Genomic DNA, 14,765 nt, shown 5'->3' with positions numbered 1-14,765 from the left:
ATCTGGAGAAATGTTTATCCTCAAATCCAACATAGTGCAGATATTTTCCTCTCTCTAGTTCTTTACAGAAAGGTTTTGGGTAGGGCACAAGATACACGACGGAGAGCTTGAGCATTTAGGAAAATAGGTTTTCTGTTTTAAAAGTCTCCAGATGAAAGAGGGAAGAATAAGGCATTAGTAGAGACTGAGCATAATGGACAATCCTACAAGACCGTGGAGTCCCAGTCACACTCCTCATGCTCAGCTGTTATTAGCTGAGAAAAAAGCCTAACAGAATGACGGCTACATAAATATCCCAGAAAGTGACAGCGTCTCTGTCACACCATCCATTTCCTTTTCATTTTCTAATCTATTTGTGTTTCTATTGCTTTCTTAATTGGATCTGTCACTAGGGAGTTTGCATAAGCAGGCCACATTAAGTATTGATTTATGTCACTTAATGCTCTAGGAGGGAAGTGTAGTGTAGATCTGTTACGGTGACATTTCTCAGCAGCAGGTCACCCAAACCGTATAATTACTCGGCACTCCTTCCTCTGACAACTCGGTTAAAATATGCTTGTATTCCTGCTGCCTTCATTTGAGGGAGACTGAAGGTTAGACTTGAGGTCTGATAGAGCAACATGACATTAAGAATAATTATTACTGTTGTAGGTGGAGAACAAAACAGAATTTGGACTACTCCTTCCTGATGATGTATGCTTTGAATAAAGGGGTGTACTATGTGCAGGTATGTGCATATTGTGCTTCCTTTGTATTACAACAATTTTTTTTCTCAAATCATTTTTTCTTAAGAAGTCTTAGGAGTTGATTTTGTTGAAATGATTTCAAGATTTGCTGTGCTTGTGATTGTCATAATCTGTTGTCGGTGATCAGAGTTGCAGGATTTCCCAAATATGTGAAGGCCAAGTTCCCTTCTTCCATTGCATTGTGGACAGTTGTTTGATGTGCACATATTTAGGTATGCATGTCTATTACATGCAGCGTGTGTGCATATAGCTATGTGACCATACAAGTGCATATACAGCAGGTACAGTATGTGTACACCTGAAGCTACGTGCTGCTTCCCCTGTTACTTATTTAATTTTTGTAATCTGTGTCCTCTTTTCCTCTACTGGGGGGCAAAACTTTTGGCTCAGATTTTGCCTTTCTACAACGTGAAGGTTGCTGTGTTCAGCTGTGTACCCTGACACAGACTTCACCTACAGATATGTGGCATCAGCCTGTGGTGAAAGCAGTTTTATTATTGGTGTCACGTTAGAATTTGCCACTTCCTGTGTGTTACCTTAGCAACCTGGGCTTTTAGGAGCTGAAATATATTTTTATAAAAGAAAATAGGTTTCTCTAGAAAATCACCTAACATTTCAGCTGGAAGGCACTATAGAATTATAAAGTTGCTATGGGAACGCTCAAACAGATTTTTGTCCAGCTGTGCAGTTTGTCATTGAATTGTTCACCCCTTATACCTCGGTTTAGGCAGTCTGAGCTTCCTCTTTCCACACAGCTTATAGGAAAGTACAGGCACTGTAGGTTGGTTGTCTTTAATAAGTGAATTGAAGGGAGTTAAGTTAAACTGATTTTAGCTGATCGATCCACCCATATTCGGTCTTCTGTATGGAAAAGGCACCGCGGATGGTAGACCAAGGTGAATCATTATGATCACAGTTGATTTCTTCATTTCTGGTTGAATTACATACTTGCAGTGCACAACAAGATCATCTTTCCTTAATGTTCACATCAATCCTATTATCAAGTCGGCTAAGGTTTCAGTTGTGTATCTGTAGTGCCGCTGAGGGGGCTGTGCGATAAAGTGTGTCGATTTCATGACTGACGATTCTGAACTCGGTTTGATGTCAAATTGCAAATCGGCACCACAGCTGTCAGTTCCTAATAAAAAAAAACAAAAGTGATGGGCAGATTACAGTGCAGCTGACTGCTCATAACAGGCACAGTCAGAGGGATGTACTGTAGGAGCGATGTCTCCTGTCCTGTTTTCAGCACTTGACAAAAGGGCAAACGTCTCGCTAAAGACAGGATTTGCCTTGCGTCAAAGCACTGCTTAGATTTGCAGAAAGTATAGGTGATCTTACTACTGAGCTGCCTTGTTAAAGGAAAACTTGGAAAACTATGTAAAAGGTGTACGAAACTTAACTTGGAATCACTCGGCCTCGTTTGAATTTTCTTTTACTCTCTCATCAGCTTGAAGATGACATTGTTGCCAAACCAAACTATTTTGCCACCATGAAAAACTTTGCACTCCAACTTTCTTCAGAAGACTGGATGATTCTGGAGTTTTCCCAGCTGGGTTTTATCGGTAAGGAAACTGTCAGCGCGGCACAGAGCCAGCGCTTCACGAGTCTGTGTTTTCTGTTGAATAATTGAAAATGAAGCCTGAGGGGAGTGGTGTCAGGGTTTGTTGAGCACCAGGGACATGCACAGCGACATCAAAGCTTTTATCTTGCAGAAGAAAAGAAGGAAAAAAAACAATATAGTAGCTTTAGACAATGAGGAAGAAATTGAAATTCTCATGTCTCTGTCACCAGCTCATTACAGAAATGTTTGCAGGAGTGAACAGAGCACATATAAGCAGAAAGTGAGTCAAGTACACACAATCGATGAATGAATGTTTTACAAAATACCGTCCTTAAACTATGCAGATTCTCAGAATCCCAAACCAACAGAGCAGATGTGGTAGGTTTTGAAAACTATAGTCAACAACAACACCATGTGCGAAGATAAGAGTAGAAAAGAAGGCACTGAAACGAATTATTGAGATGATATTCAAGGACTGTGCATTTATATGGTTTCATAAATCAACAGCACACAAACTTTTTCAGTAATTTAACCTCTTTTAGGGAGCCCATTTATGGGGTGAATCGCAGGAGGAGAAAAGTGAGCTTCCTTGTCACTGAAGGAGTGGGCAACATTTTAATCGAGTCTCAGCGCTCACAATGAACTGTCTAGTCTTTTCTACAGTGGCATTGAGCTTGCCTTTTCTCAAGCTCTTCTCCGCCCCCATGGTGTGGCGAGCTGTCAGATATTCATTAGCACATAGGCTAATCTAAGTGACCCTGTGAGGGGAGGCACTGCCACCTGCAACCATACCCCCCTGGCGTTGCCTGTGCCCCTGGCGGCCTTCATGTTACGGCTGCTGGGCAGCTGTTTTGGCAGATTCATGCTGTTTGTGCGCTTAGGAGTATACAGACTAATTAAAGTGCTTAATGTAAAAAATAATACCTGCCTACACACAGCTTCAGCCCTGATTTAAAAAATGATGCATCCTGTTGCGGCTGGCTGTTTAGGATGGACCAGTAGGCGGCTGAGTTGACGTCCAACCGCAAGTAACCTTGTGGTTTGCACATCTCCAGGTGATGGTTTTAAACTTAGACTCCTCTGCGTTGTTTCTTCTCCATGCTGTGCATAAACCCCAACAGGCTGCCCAGTCCTTTTCCTCCTTACAGCTCCTGCTAGCTGTAATTCATAATGCTTTACCTCCAAAACATTTAATTAACATTTCTACATACTTAAGCAGTTAAAATCCCAGATGACAAATGTCTTGGTTGTAATAGTTTTTTTTCCCCAATCATGTACTTCAGATACAGACATGACCCGCTAGCCTCAATATACAGGTATAGCTGTTGCCGCCACCTAACCTCACTCTGGAGTGACATTCAGCAGAGACTTCTTACACTCAGACTGCAAACAGATCAAGCGCTGCTATCTTGTGTATGCTGAGCACCTGCTGGTAACTCCACAGGAGGGTTCTAGCGCAGAGGTGTTTGCAGAATTGGCACCTCTTTGTGCTCCCTATGTTATTCTAGCAAGCGTGCGGCTTTCGGGGGCAGTACCCTGCATGAAAGCAGTGGGCCAGGTGACTCGGGCAACGGAGGCCTCTTTACGGGTCAGATTTGGAAGCCAGAAGTGATCGACGGCACTCAGAAATCACGGAGCCAAGTCTTGGGGGAAAGAAAATCCTCTTTCCTTTTGAGCTGCCTTGGCAAGTACAGCACGGCTTTTCAAAGCCAGAATTCAAATCCGTGTAAATGCCTAAATCTCAGGCCAACCGTATTGAATTGAAGGTATTGCAGGCAGCCTAGGTATTTCTCCCCAAGCTACAAGCAGTACAGCTGGAGGGAGCTGCTGATGGGAGGTCTGGAGGCCTTGTTTCCGCTGTAGCTGCAGCTGTGTGGAGGAGAGGTCAGGGCTCTGGACTGGACTCGTTACTGGAAGGTCTTCCACTCGGATTGCCTCAGTGCAAATTCCTGCCTGTGTACGTGGGTACAAATCTAAGTTTGCTGTGATGAATGCGTCGGCAAAATAACTTTCTCCTCCTCGCAGGAAAGATGTTCCAGGCTCCTGACCTGAACCTCCTTGTGGAGTTCATCCTCATGTTCTACAAGGAGAAGCCCATCGACTGGCTCCTGGACCATATTCTCTGGGTGAAGGTCTGCAACCCGGAGAAAGATGCGGTAGGTCAATTCAATTCACAACAAGGTTGCCCCAAGTGACTCTGTATGTTGTGAATACAGAACAGAAAAGACCAGAAGAACATGGAGGAAGGGAACCAAAAACTCCATAGTAAGGAGAAAATCTTACTGTGTAAGGACTAAGTAATTTTAGAAAGATTACTTAGTAATCTTAGATCGATAGATACTTTATTGATCCCGTGAGGGAAATTGCAGTGCATCAGTAGCTTAACACAGACAACACAGCCACAGTGTAACGAATGATACAATAATAATAATACAATACATACAATACAATCAGTACAGTGAGAAGTGCACTAAGAACGGTTACTCACAGTCCAGAACACACAAAGAACAAACCAGAACAGTACGCAAAAAAGTCGTATTGCACAATGTGACTATAAATATAAATGTATTGCACAGGTCCCTGGCATATATTGCACTGAAACGGTTGTAAACAGGAAAAGAAAAAGAACAGATGTATCATTTTGCTGTTCTGTCCAGAAACAGGTCACTGTCAATGTTGCCTCTGCCCAGACGCAAGGTGGATGCGTTGTACAGGTTATTAATGATGATGTGTCGTATACCCTTACTTAGGGAGTAAGGCTCCCTGGGAGATCTGTATCCGACACACACTACACCTTTTGTCACTTCGCTCCACCATTTCTCTTGCTTTTATTTTCGTCTGGGTTGCTTGCAGTGTAGCTTAATCTGATAACAGGTGCGGCTCACTTTGGGTTTTAGTGAAAGATTCTACAGGCACAGAGGCTGTAACATTCAGAACATGAGACTGCAGGGCAAAGTTTTTTTTCCTCTACACCGATCTCATTTTACAACCCCTGGTCTCCAGACTGATTGACCTTCTTCAATGTTTTACAATGTCTTTTTTTTACCACTGTGCAAGACCTGACTTCATGAGCTACATAAGAAATGAGCACAGCAGACCACTTTGATTCCTTCATTTGTGTTTATTTTAGAGAACAAAACAAAACCATTTTACATATAATCACCATTACTCTCTTTCACAATACACTTTCGACTGTACATCAAAACTTTATCTATTTGTTTCCTTAGTATTTTACGATTATATAATTTTTAAACAAAACTATATACATTCAAAATGTATATATGGAAGATGTATACTTTTAACTTTACCTTAAAATACCAAGGTGTGATGAAACAAAGTAGTTTTACTGCCTACGCTTAATTTATATTTTCAGTTATTTACCGTTTAAAACAATCCGTCTCTCTCGCACTCTTGGGGGGTGTGTGTGCGCACACCAGGTTAAAAACCACTGGGTTGGAGTATCGGTCTAATGGAACCCAACATGCAGCAGCATAGCCAGGGGTAATTGAAGTACAAGCATGTTCAGGACTGAGAGCAGGAGGCAGCTCTTCATGATTGGCTGAGCACGTAACAAGCTGTCAGACAGTGTTGTGGAAGCAGTTTCTCAACCACTGTGCAAGACCTGACTTCATGAGCTACATAAGAAATGAGCACAGCAGACCACTTTGATTCCTGTAATTGGTAACCTTTCTGGTGCCCTTAGGTAACGAAATCGTTTGTGCACAAAACATCAAGATTGTACATGAGAGGAAGATTGCTACATTTTAAATACTTGTATGAAGTCCTGTCTTCATTTCATCTGTTACAGCCTGAATAGATAATAGACCTTTTTCTTTAAGCCTCTTAAATATAGCAGTTCTTTTGTTCTGACAAAAATGAAAACGGAGAACATCAGTCCACCCTTGACCTTTTTGATGAATGTTCTGTAACAAAGGCATGTCAAACGGTGAGAAAGTGAATAATGCAGGTAGATGAATCGAGGTTGTTCATAAACTTTCTTTGACCTGACCATTGGTACTAAATGACATTTTGAGAGCAGACTCTTGTTTAAGCATAAATCCTGCATACAGTAATCCACAGCTCTCGTCTGCAAGTTTCCTTTACCTGTCGGGAGGTAGAATTCATTTAGAGAATAAAATGAAAAACACAATTCAAATTAGCAGTAGTTTGCCTTGATCATTCGATCAAAGGTAATTACCCACACTGACTAGGACTTTGCGGGAAAACTGCTCACCCACCTTGCACAATCAGGTCGGTAATTATAATGAAAACAAGTTACTGTGTAGGCCCGGGTAATTGTAATGGCGGTGAACTGAGACAAATTGATGCCCTGCGCGGCCTTTGTAAAGGAAAATCAGAAGCAGATATTGCAACGAAATAAGAAAATAACCAGGTTGAACTGCTTTTCCATTCATCACATCAGCAATGTATTTTTAATATCATTTTCTTTGGAATTTCCTGCGCTTATTTGTTGTTTATTCCTTTCTGTGGACAAGCCATTTGTGTGTGAAAGCCCTCAAAGTCTCAATGCCCTATTGAGTTTTGAACAGTGCGTCAACTTGAAGCAAGCTCGTGGCTATCACATCCATCTTTGTCTGGGTGTTTGCTGTCATCACAGGATCTCATTGAAAGTGACTGGAATAGGGTCGAAAGAGCTCAGTGGTATGAAGTTAGAATTAATTTGTTTTTTCTTTGTTTGACAAAATCTGCCCGTTGTAGCTCTGAGACATTCATTTAACTGAGTAAGGTCGTTAACATTCTAGCACTTTAATATATCCATTTTATGCTGGTGTTCAAATATATCCCTTCCCAAAATCCTTTTTCCTTTTTCATTACATTCTATTCTTCATGTGGTAATGCATTAACTGCATTGTTCTGTACATTAACACTCCACAGTGAGTGTGCTGCTGTCTCTCTGCCTTGCTTCCCGAAGGCCTCCACAGTAAACCTGTTTTGAAAGTAAGCCGAGCTGCGCTGTGACGTCTGGCATCCCTACGTTTGCAATTCTGGTGTGAATTTTAAAACAAACCTGGTGCAGAGATTAAGATGAAATATTGCAGTGAAATTAAACACATTTTCTGTTAAATTCCATCCGGGGTTAATGAAGGGCCTGGTTGCGATATGTTGCCAAGAGTAATACAGTGCCTATAGAAAGTGTGCACACCCTTTCCGAAGTAACACATTTTGTGGCCTAAGAGCTCGCAATCAAGACACATTAAATCATAATTGATTTTATAGGCACTGTTATTGTAACTGCTTCCTTCCTTCTTGTTGTATTTATCATCTGAAATGGATAATTCTACGCGGGGATTAAAAAATAAACCCTTAATGAGGATAAGCGGACTCCACATATGCCAGGAGATCATTTCTTCCCAATCTGATAATCGCTTCTTGTGGAACAAGAGAAAACTAAAGGGAGAGAGTGTGCTGTGGAAATGAAGTGTCATTATTTCACAGTGTCTCTCTCTTCTCCCCAAAGAACGTTTAACACTCAGTCATGCAGACAGGAGCAGCGCTAAGGGAACAAACAGTTCGCTTCACTGATCTGCTTCATTTATTTTTTTTTTAAATGTAGCAACTCCCGGAATAATTTTGTTTGTTTTAGATGGCAGCTCAGCCTTGCCGTTCTGTGGGCTGTGACAAACGGCATTCTTTCCAAAACAACAACGACAGAACTTAGAACGGCCGGGTACATCTCCAGTTATACTCCCTATCGGTTTCGAAGCGTCAGTGATGGAGTCTGGGCCGCTGGTCTGGCTTCTGCGACAGATGCAGAACAGCAGATATTTGATGTGTGTTTTGTGGAGCCGTTGCTCAGTGGAGGACTGTCATGTATTAATGAAGCCCAGAGCTCAGCTGTGAGTGCTCTCTTGTGCACGGTTACACCCGAGATGGAGTGTCAGGGCCTAATGTCTTTCTTTCAGGGCCCAGACCCATTCGATGTAGGCGTCCCAAAATGTTGAATATAACCCAGACAGTCTGAGACACTCAGCTCTCAGCCAGTCCACAAGTATGTTCCAGCTGCAATGGAATTGGTCATACTAGGGCGGTTAAAGTGAAAAGGTTGTGAAATTGACATGATCCAGGTTTTGGGAGTTGACAGACTGGTGCCTGGTTGGGAACGGCTTGCTGGTTTTGAGGACGTCCAAAGCTCCCCAGCCAGTTTCATTCCACCCACCCCCGGAAGAAATGCTTGAACTCGAGGAGCGACTCCCCATTGTGGGCATTGTCATGGCTCAGATTAGAACCATTGACCTCCAGGCATGACTGGTAAACCTGTTTAACCATCAGCAACAGAGTCCGTGTAACAGTAAATACACCCAGTGAAAAATGAAACTACAGGAAATGGCTAAAACCCTCCTTATCACTGTGAGTGAAGAAGCAAGACTGGAAAAACATTTACTTGTTTTTCTTGTGGTTGCTTTTTTAAAAGTTGCTGTTCGGTTGGGATTTTGGAGATGGGGAGGCCCGTGAGAGGATACCCTGGGTCAGAGTTACAGAACGCACTGGCAGATATTACTAACCTTTCATACATAAAGGAAAAACGAATGCCTAATAAAGTAGAATCATACTCAAACATTCTGGCTGCCCGTGAGAATTCGTAACTTAGCATCCCTAGAGATTTCTGTGGCATTTAACGGCTTCACTTGCTAACCTTGTTTTCTTGCTACAAAGAAAAAGCGGATGTGAACTTTACTCTGAATGTCTGTTCCCCCCCCCCCCCATCAAACTCTTTAGCAATAATGAGTTACATCTTGGAATTTGTAAAGTGTATTGTCTTATGTTTACGAGGAAAGTCATAGGTGACTTTGCCTTATCTTCTCCACAGATTAAGAAAGCTTTGGGCTATGATGTGTCTCAAACCACTTAGATAGATTTCCCCCTGTGCACTAGCCCGTCAGCCCCCATCTCTCACTGTCTTGAAGATTGTATTTCACTGCCTTGTCATGCTCACCACTTTCAGCCAGTGTCCTCTACATGTACAGCATAGGCACCTCATTGGAAATGCTGCTGCGTTTGAAAAATTGCTCTTGAAAGGCCAGTTGTGACAGTCCATGTTAAGGGAAGTGTGGCTTAGTGTTTTTACACAGGCATTTTACACATTACAATATAACCCTATGATCCAGATATTCTTACTAATCCATGTTACTGGGTGATAAATGTCCCTAAAATAGCTCAAGTGTAACTTCTTAAGCCAAGTCTATATATAGTATTTACTGTATATATATGAGCAGTTGAGAAGCCATGTAGCAATGCAAATCTGGTGACTTTATACAGTGCCATCAAGAACAAAATGAATAGCCTCATGTAAAGTATTAATACATGTTCTTAAAATATGTTCACAATTGGACAAACAGTAGGCTGTTTTAAGGTGTAATTAGATGTAAAGAGTTTAAAAAGTCCATGGTGTATCCAAATCTGAGCAGGAGGAGGAGTACAGAGGACTGGTCAGCAGCTTTGTGGAGTGGTGTGGGGTGAACCACTTGGAACTGAATGTTACAAAGACAAAGGAACTGGTGGTAGATTTCAGGAGGAAAAAGGTCAAACCTACTCCTGTCTACATCCATGGGAGTGGCGTGGAGATGGTGGACTCGTACAAGTACCTGGGAGTGCACATCGACGATAGACTGGAATGGTCTAAGAACATCGAGGCCATCTATAAGAACGGACAGAGCCGACTTTACTTCTTGAGGAGGCTCAGGTCCTTCAATGTGTGTAGTAAGATGCTACACATGTTTTATCAGTCGGTGGTAGCGAGTGCCATTTTCTACGCAGTGGTGTGCTGGGGCTCTGGGATTAGAGCAGTAGATTCCAAAAGGCTGAACAAGCTCATCAGGAGAGCGAGCTCTGTCATTGGGTCTGACCTGGACCCCTTGGAGGTAGTGGCTGAGAGGAGAATGATGTCCAAACTGGAGGCCATCATGGACAACTTCTCCCATCCCCTCTATGACAGGCTTGCAGGAATGAAGAGCACGTTCAGCAATAGACTGATTCACCCACGGTGCGACAGGGAGCGCTACAGGAGGTCATTCTTGCCGTCTGCCATAAGACTGTACAACGCATCCACCTTGCGTCTTGGCAGAGGCAACAGCGACAGTGACCTGTTTCTGGACTAAACGCATATACACATATACTGCTACATCTGTTCTCTTTCTTTTTCTTTTTCTTTTTCCCGTTTACAACCACTTTTGTGCAATATATGCCAGGGACCTGTGCAATACATTTATATTTATATTTATATCTATGGTTACATCTATATTTATATTCATACGTGTGATACGATTTTCTGTGTACTGTTCTGTTCTAGTTTCCTCTTGTGTGTCCGGACTGTGAGTAACTCTTGTATTGTATTGTATGTATTGTACTATTAGTATATAATTCGTTACACTGTGGCTGTGTTGTGTGTGTTAAGCTGCTGTTGCACTGCAATTTCCCTCACGGGATCAATAAAGTATCTATCTATCTAGAGGACCTTACACAAACTGTTCCTGAATTCCTGCGTTTTCCTTCATATAGGTCACATTAGTAAGATGTATGCATGATATATCATGTGGGATTCTTGGCCAGTTGCTGAGTCACTAATTGAGGTAATTGAATAGTGAGCCAAGCAATTTCTTTTACTCGAGCAGCATTTGAGTTTTGAATATTTTATTGTGGGATACCTTCATTCCATTAGAGTCCATCGTGATTTATGTTTGCGAGAGAAATCCCATGCCTTTGCTTCATGACATTGTTTCAGTCTAGGGCACGGAATTTCCAAGCATTCTGAGTAAGTGCCTCAAGAAAACCATAGATCACCAGACTTTCCAAGAGCCCCCTGAGCTTTGACTTTCACCAGAAGCAACAAGTCAGAATGCCTTGTCTCGAAACTGCAAACCGTTCCTCTGTACACTAACGCAATGAACCTTTAGGAAAACTTCAAGCTGGCTACATTTCTTCCCGAAATAAGGCACTAATTGTTGTTCGTGTTGGAAGTAGAATCACCGTTTTGAATGGCTCGTGACAAATATCAATGTCCAATTTTTAGCTGCACCTTTTATTTCGCAAAGACACTGTGTGATTCCACCAAGTGTTTTTTATCTTTGCAGTTTTGTTTCAATTACTGAATCAATGCTGTGAAAGGTGTGTGTGTCTTTTATACTGTGATGCATCAAACCATACAACAGTCACAAGTTTGAGACTTCCTCAGAACAGAAAAATGGGACTTCAGCATGTTACAGTGTCTTAAAAGCATTTGATTTGGGACAAGGTATAATCTCTCTGAATCATTCATTCAGGTCTTTTGTTTTGGAAACTGTGTCCTAGGAGTCTAGCAGGGTTTCTTGGGAGGGTAAAGTAACGTTACCTTTTTAAAAAGACTGAAATGGTAAAAAAAAATGAAAAGGTTTGTGAAGGGTCATTCATTATGAACTCAGTTTCTTTCTCTTTCTGTAATTTACAATGGCAGCGATTGCAAACGGAATCAAATTTACTCTTAGATTCAGATAAACTCCACTAATTTTTAGAGTTAGGTTCGTTCGTGTTGTCAGCAACTAATGCAATATTAATTTGTAAAGTTGATTTTTTTTAGAAGATAATCAAGAGCATTTGTACCATGTTAAATTCCTTTAATTTGCACCTTGTTTTAAGATTTTTATTTGCTTATTCGTGGTTTTTGATGTGTCAAGTGTACACTTGAGATGACAGACAATGGAGAAAGGAGACGCAGAAAGAGAAGTGGGTGGTGGGTGTGAGTGAATGTGTATGCACCCTGGGGTGGACCATCCTGGGTGGAGTCTGGCCCTGCGTCCTGTGCCTCTTGGGCTAGGCTCTGACTCACTCTTTCTTTGAAATATGAAGGACCTGAAAATGAATGGATTAAGAAAACTGGAGCTGACTGAAGAGAGACAAGGTGGCTTAATGGTGGCTTTGTGAGGGAGATTAAAGATATTTACCTAAGAGATTGGATAACCGATAACAGTATCTGCTGCAAAGATGTTGCTGGTTTCCTCGCTTAAAAGGAGTTAAGGGTTGTCATTGATGGTGGCAGAGGGTGTAAATCTTAGAAACTATCAAAAGGATTACAAAATGAGAGGAGGCCAATTAGTCCATGTAGCTTGTTTTTTAGTTGTTAATTGATCCAGACATTACTTGAAAGTAACAAGAGTATCAGCTTCAACAACATGGCTGTGTACTGTAGCTTGTTGTCCTACTACTCTTCGTGTAATGAAGCACCTCCTTTTGTCAGTTTTAAATGAATTTCCACATATTTTCCAGTATGCAAACTCACAGAGGTTCAGAGAAGGGCTGAAAATGTGCCAAATCCGGTACATATGAATGTACCTGTTGGCTTTTGTCAAAGTCTTGATCTATAGGTCTGTCTTGTCCATTTTAACCTTGGAAGGGCAGGGATAGCACAAGAACTTGGAGAATGCACAAACAACACATAAATGTCTCTCTGGAGGGGCCCAACTCTCGTCCATCACAGAGGGGAGATCAATATTCATGTCTGCCCTCAAGAGCTTTTAAAATGAATAAATTATCCTTGAAACATGCTTGACTTCTAGGTCAAGTTGTTTTGACTGGAGGCTTTAGTTGCAAACATATTAATTATCCTGCAGGTTTCATTAATTTGCGTTTATTACTTGGCTATGTGAAGTATTGGCTCTGTTGTGCCAGATGGCCAGATAATGGAGCCCCTGTGGTGTATGGAGCTGTAAGGAAATAATGTCCAGTTTACTGAGTGCTGCTGTCTAACAAGGGCACAGGCTTTCAATGTAAAAAAAAAATCTTGGCACAATTTCTTAACGCTTTAGAGCGGATGTCTTTCAGTGGACAGTGACACTGTGGCAGAGCTGGGGGAGTGGGAAGGTGTGAGTTTTGAGTTTGTCCCGACCCATGGCAGGGCACCGATGAGCTGGCGTGAAGCTGTGAGTGTCGGCCGGGGGACGGCTCTCAGAGAATGCTGGGAATGGTGTGAACGATGTGAAAGGCTGAGTGGCGCTTTGCCTCCAGGGGTGTTGAAAAGGCCCTGATGCGTGTCCTTTCCTCTCTCCCCGCAGAAACACTGCGAGAGGCAGAAGTCCAGCCTGCGGGTGCGGTTCCGGCCCTCCCTGTTCCAGCACGTGGGGCTGCACTCGTCGCTGGCCGGCAAGATCCAGAAACTCACGGTGAGGTCACCTTCCGGCATGAAGCAGCACAGCACTGTCAGGGAGATCCTTGGGCCCTGTATTCTGTAACTGGCAGGCTTCCAAACCAGTTCATTTACTGTGAATTGGGCAGTGCAGCAAACTTAGCAATCAGTGTAGCAATGATCTTCCCTGATCAACTGATCAAAGTTAAGAAATGTGGTATTCCTGAGGATTCTTCGAGCACATCTTTGCCTTTCAAATACGGGGCTTCTCATTTATGTTACTGCTGTAAGGGATGTTACTGTCTCCCAGCAGAGAGTGGACACTGATAGGCCACTCAAAAACCAGCTTTGCTATAGCACTATGTGAAGTTCTCCCATCTCCCTACTAAACTAAAAAAAAAAATACAACTTTCCCAAATACAAACTTGAAATCCGTCTGTACATTGAGATGTCTTTTATGTCTGAGACACTCGGCTTGTTACCGTGACTTGACTTTTAAACATTCCTTGCAACACAGAATGGATCCTCCCACACAGCGTAGCAATCAAATGCTCTTCGGGGTGGAATCGGGAGGATATTGTTTATTTTTGGGACGGGAACAATGCTGGTAAGTCACGTAAGGAATGCAAGAACTGAGGCACTTCAAGAGTTGAGCACAGGTCAGGGGTTCAGGAAGAGCTCTGAGCTGCAGAGGAACCCTGTCGAGAGCGAAATCAGTCGCTTGATAAAATCAGAAGGAGTGCTGGTGCCTTGACAATATTTAATCTATGAAAGCTCCTGTCTTGCAGTCAAGGCAGGGGCGGGCTGCCCTCCTCCACAGAGCTGGATTAATTAATGCTGTTGGTAGCAGAAATGCTCGGGAATCGGTTCTTCCTCAGCAGGAGCCCCGTGGTGGGTGGAGGATGCCTCTCCATGCCCTGAAGTATCACGCTGGGGTAGCGGTCCTCAGGGTCTCTTCTTGGGGTCAGCCTTGTTTAATACCTGGGGGTGTTTGAACCAAAACTTCTGATTGGAAAACACAACTCGGGGGGGGAGGGTAAAATACTGCAGGTCTGATCGTGAGAATTTCCTCCTGCCGGAATGGGTTTGTCGGTTTGTCCCGCTAAACTTCTGCATCCCTAGCTTGAGCCCTGGCCTCCAGGTTCGGAATGTGCGTCTGTGTAAGAACCTGTGTGGGAAATATGTTGGAGAATTTTTTTCCCCGCTTCCCCTTAAAAGACAGTCAGGTGTCCCTTCTCAGAAGTCAAAAGAAGTTTTCATTTCATGCGCATGGGAGCGAAACACACAGAGATGCTCGGTGTGTTTTTCTCAAAGTAATTCAACTAGGACAGTCCTTAAATGT

General features: G+C 42.6%; 1 protein-coding gene across 1 annotated transcript in view; it reads left to right on the top strand.

Moving 5' to 3' along the window:
* Positions 1-14,765, top strand: part of mgat4a (alpha-1,3-mannosyl-glycoprotein 4-beta-N-acetylglucosaminyltransferase A) — a 69,681-nt gene that overhangs the window by 40,396 nt on the left and 14,520 nt on the right. The window contains exons 8-11 of the mRNA XM_088605717.1: positions 652-727; positions 2,197-2,311; positions 4,336-4,466; positions 13,353-13,460. Coding sequence (XP_088461843.1) covers positions 652-727; positions 2,197-2,311; positions 4,336-4,466; positions 13,353-13,460 — 430 coding nt within the window. The remainder of the gene's footprint in view (positions 1-651; positions 728-2,196; positions 2,312-4,335; positions 4,467-13,352; positions 13,461-14,765) is intronic.

The sequence above is a fragment of the Lepisosteus platostomus genome, chromosome 2, assembly GCF_059453375.1.
Source record: "Lepisosteus platostomus isolate fLepPlt1 chromosome 2, fLepPlt1.hap1, whole genome shotgun sequence".
NCBI lineage: Eukaryota > Metazoa > Chordata > Actinopteri > Semionotiformes > Lepisosteidae > Lepisosteus > Lepisosteus platostomus.
The sequence above is the reverse complement of the archived record's forward strand: the minus strand, read 5'-3'. Positions and strand labels throughout refer to the sequence as shown.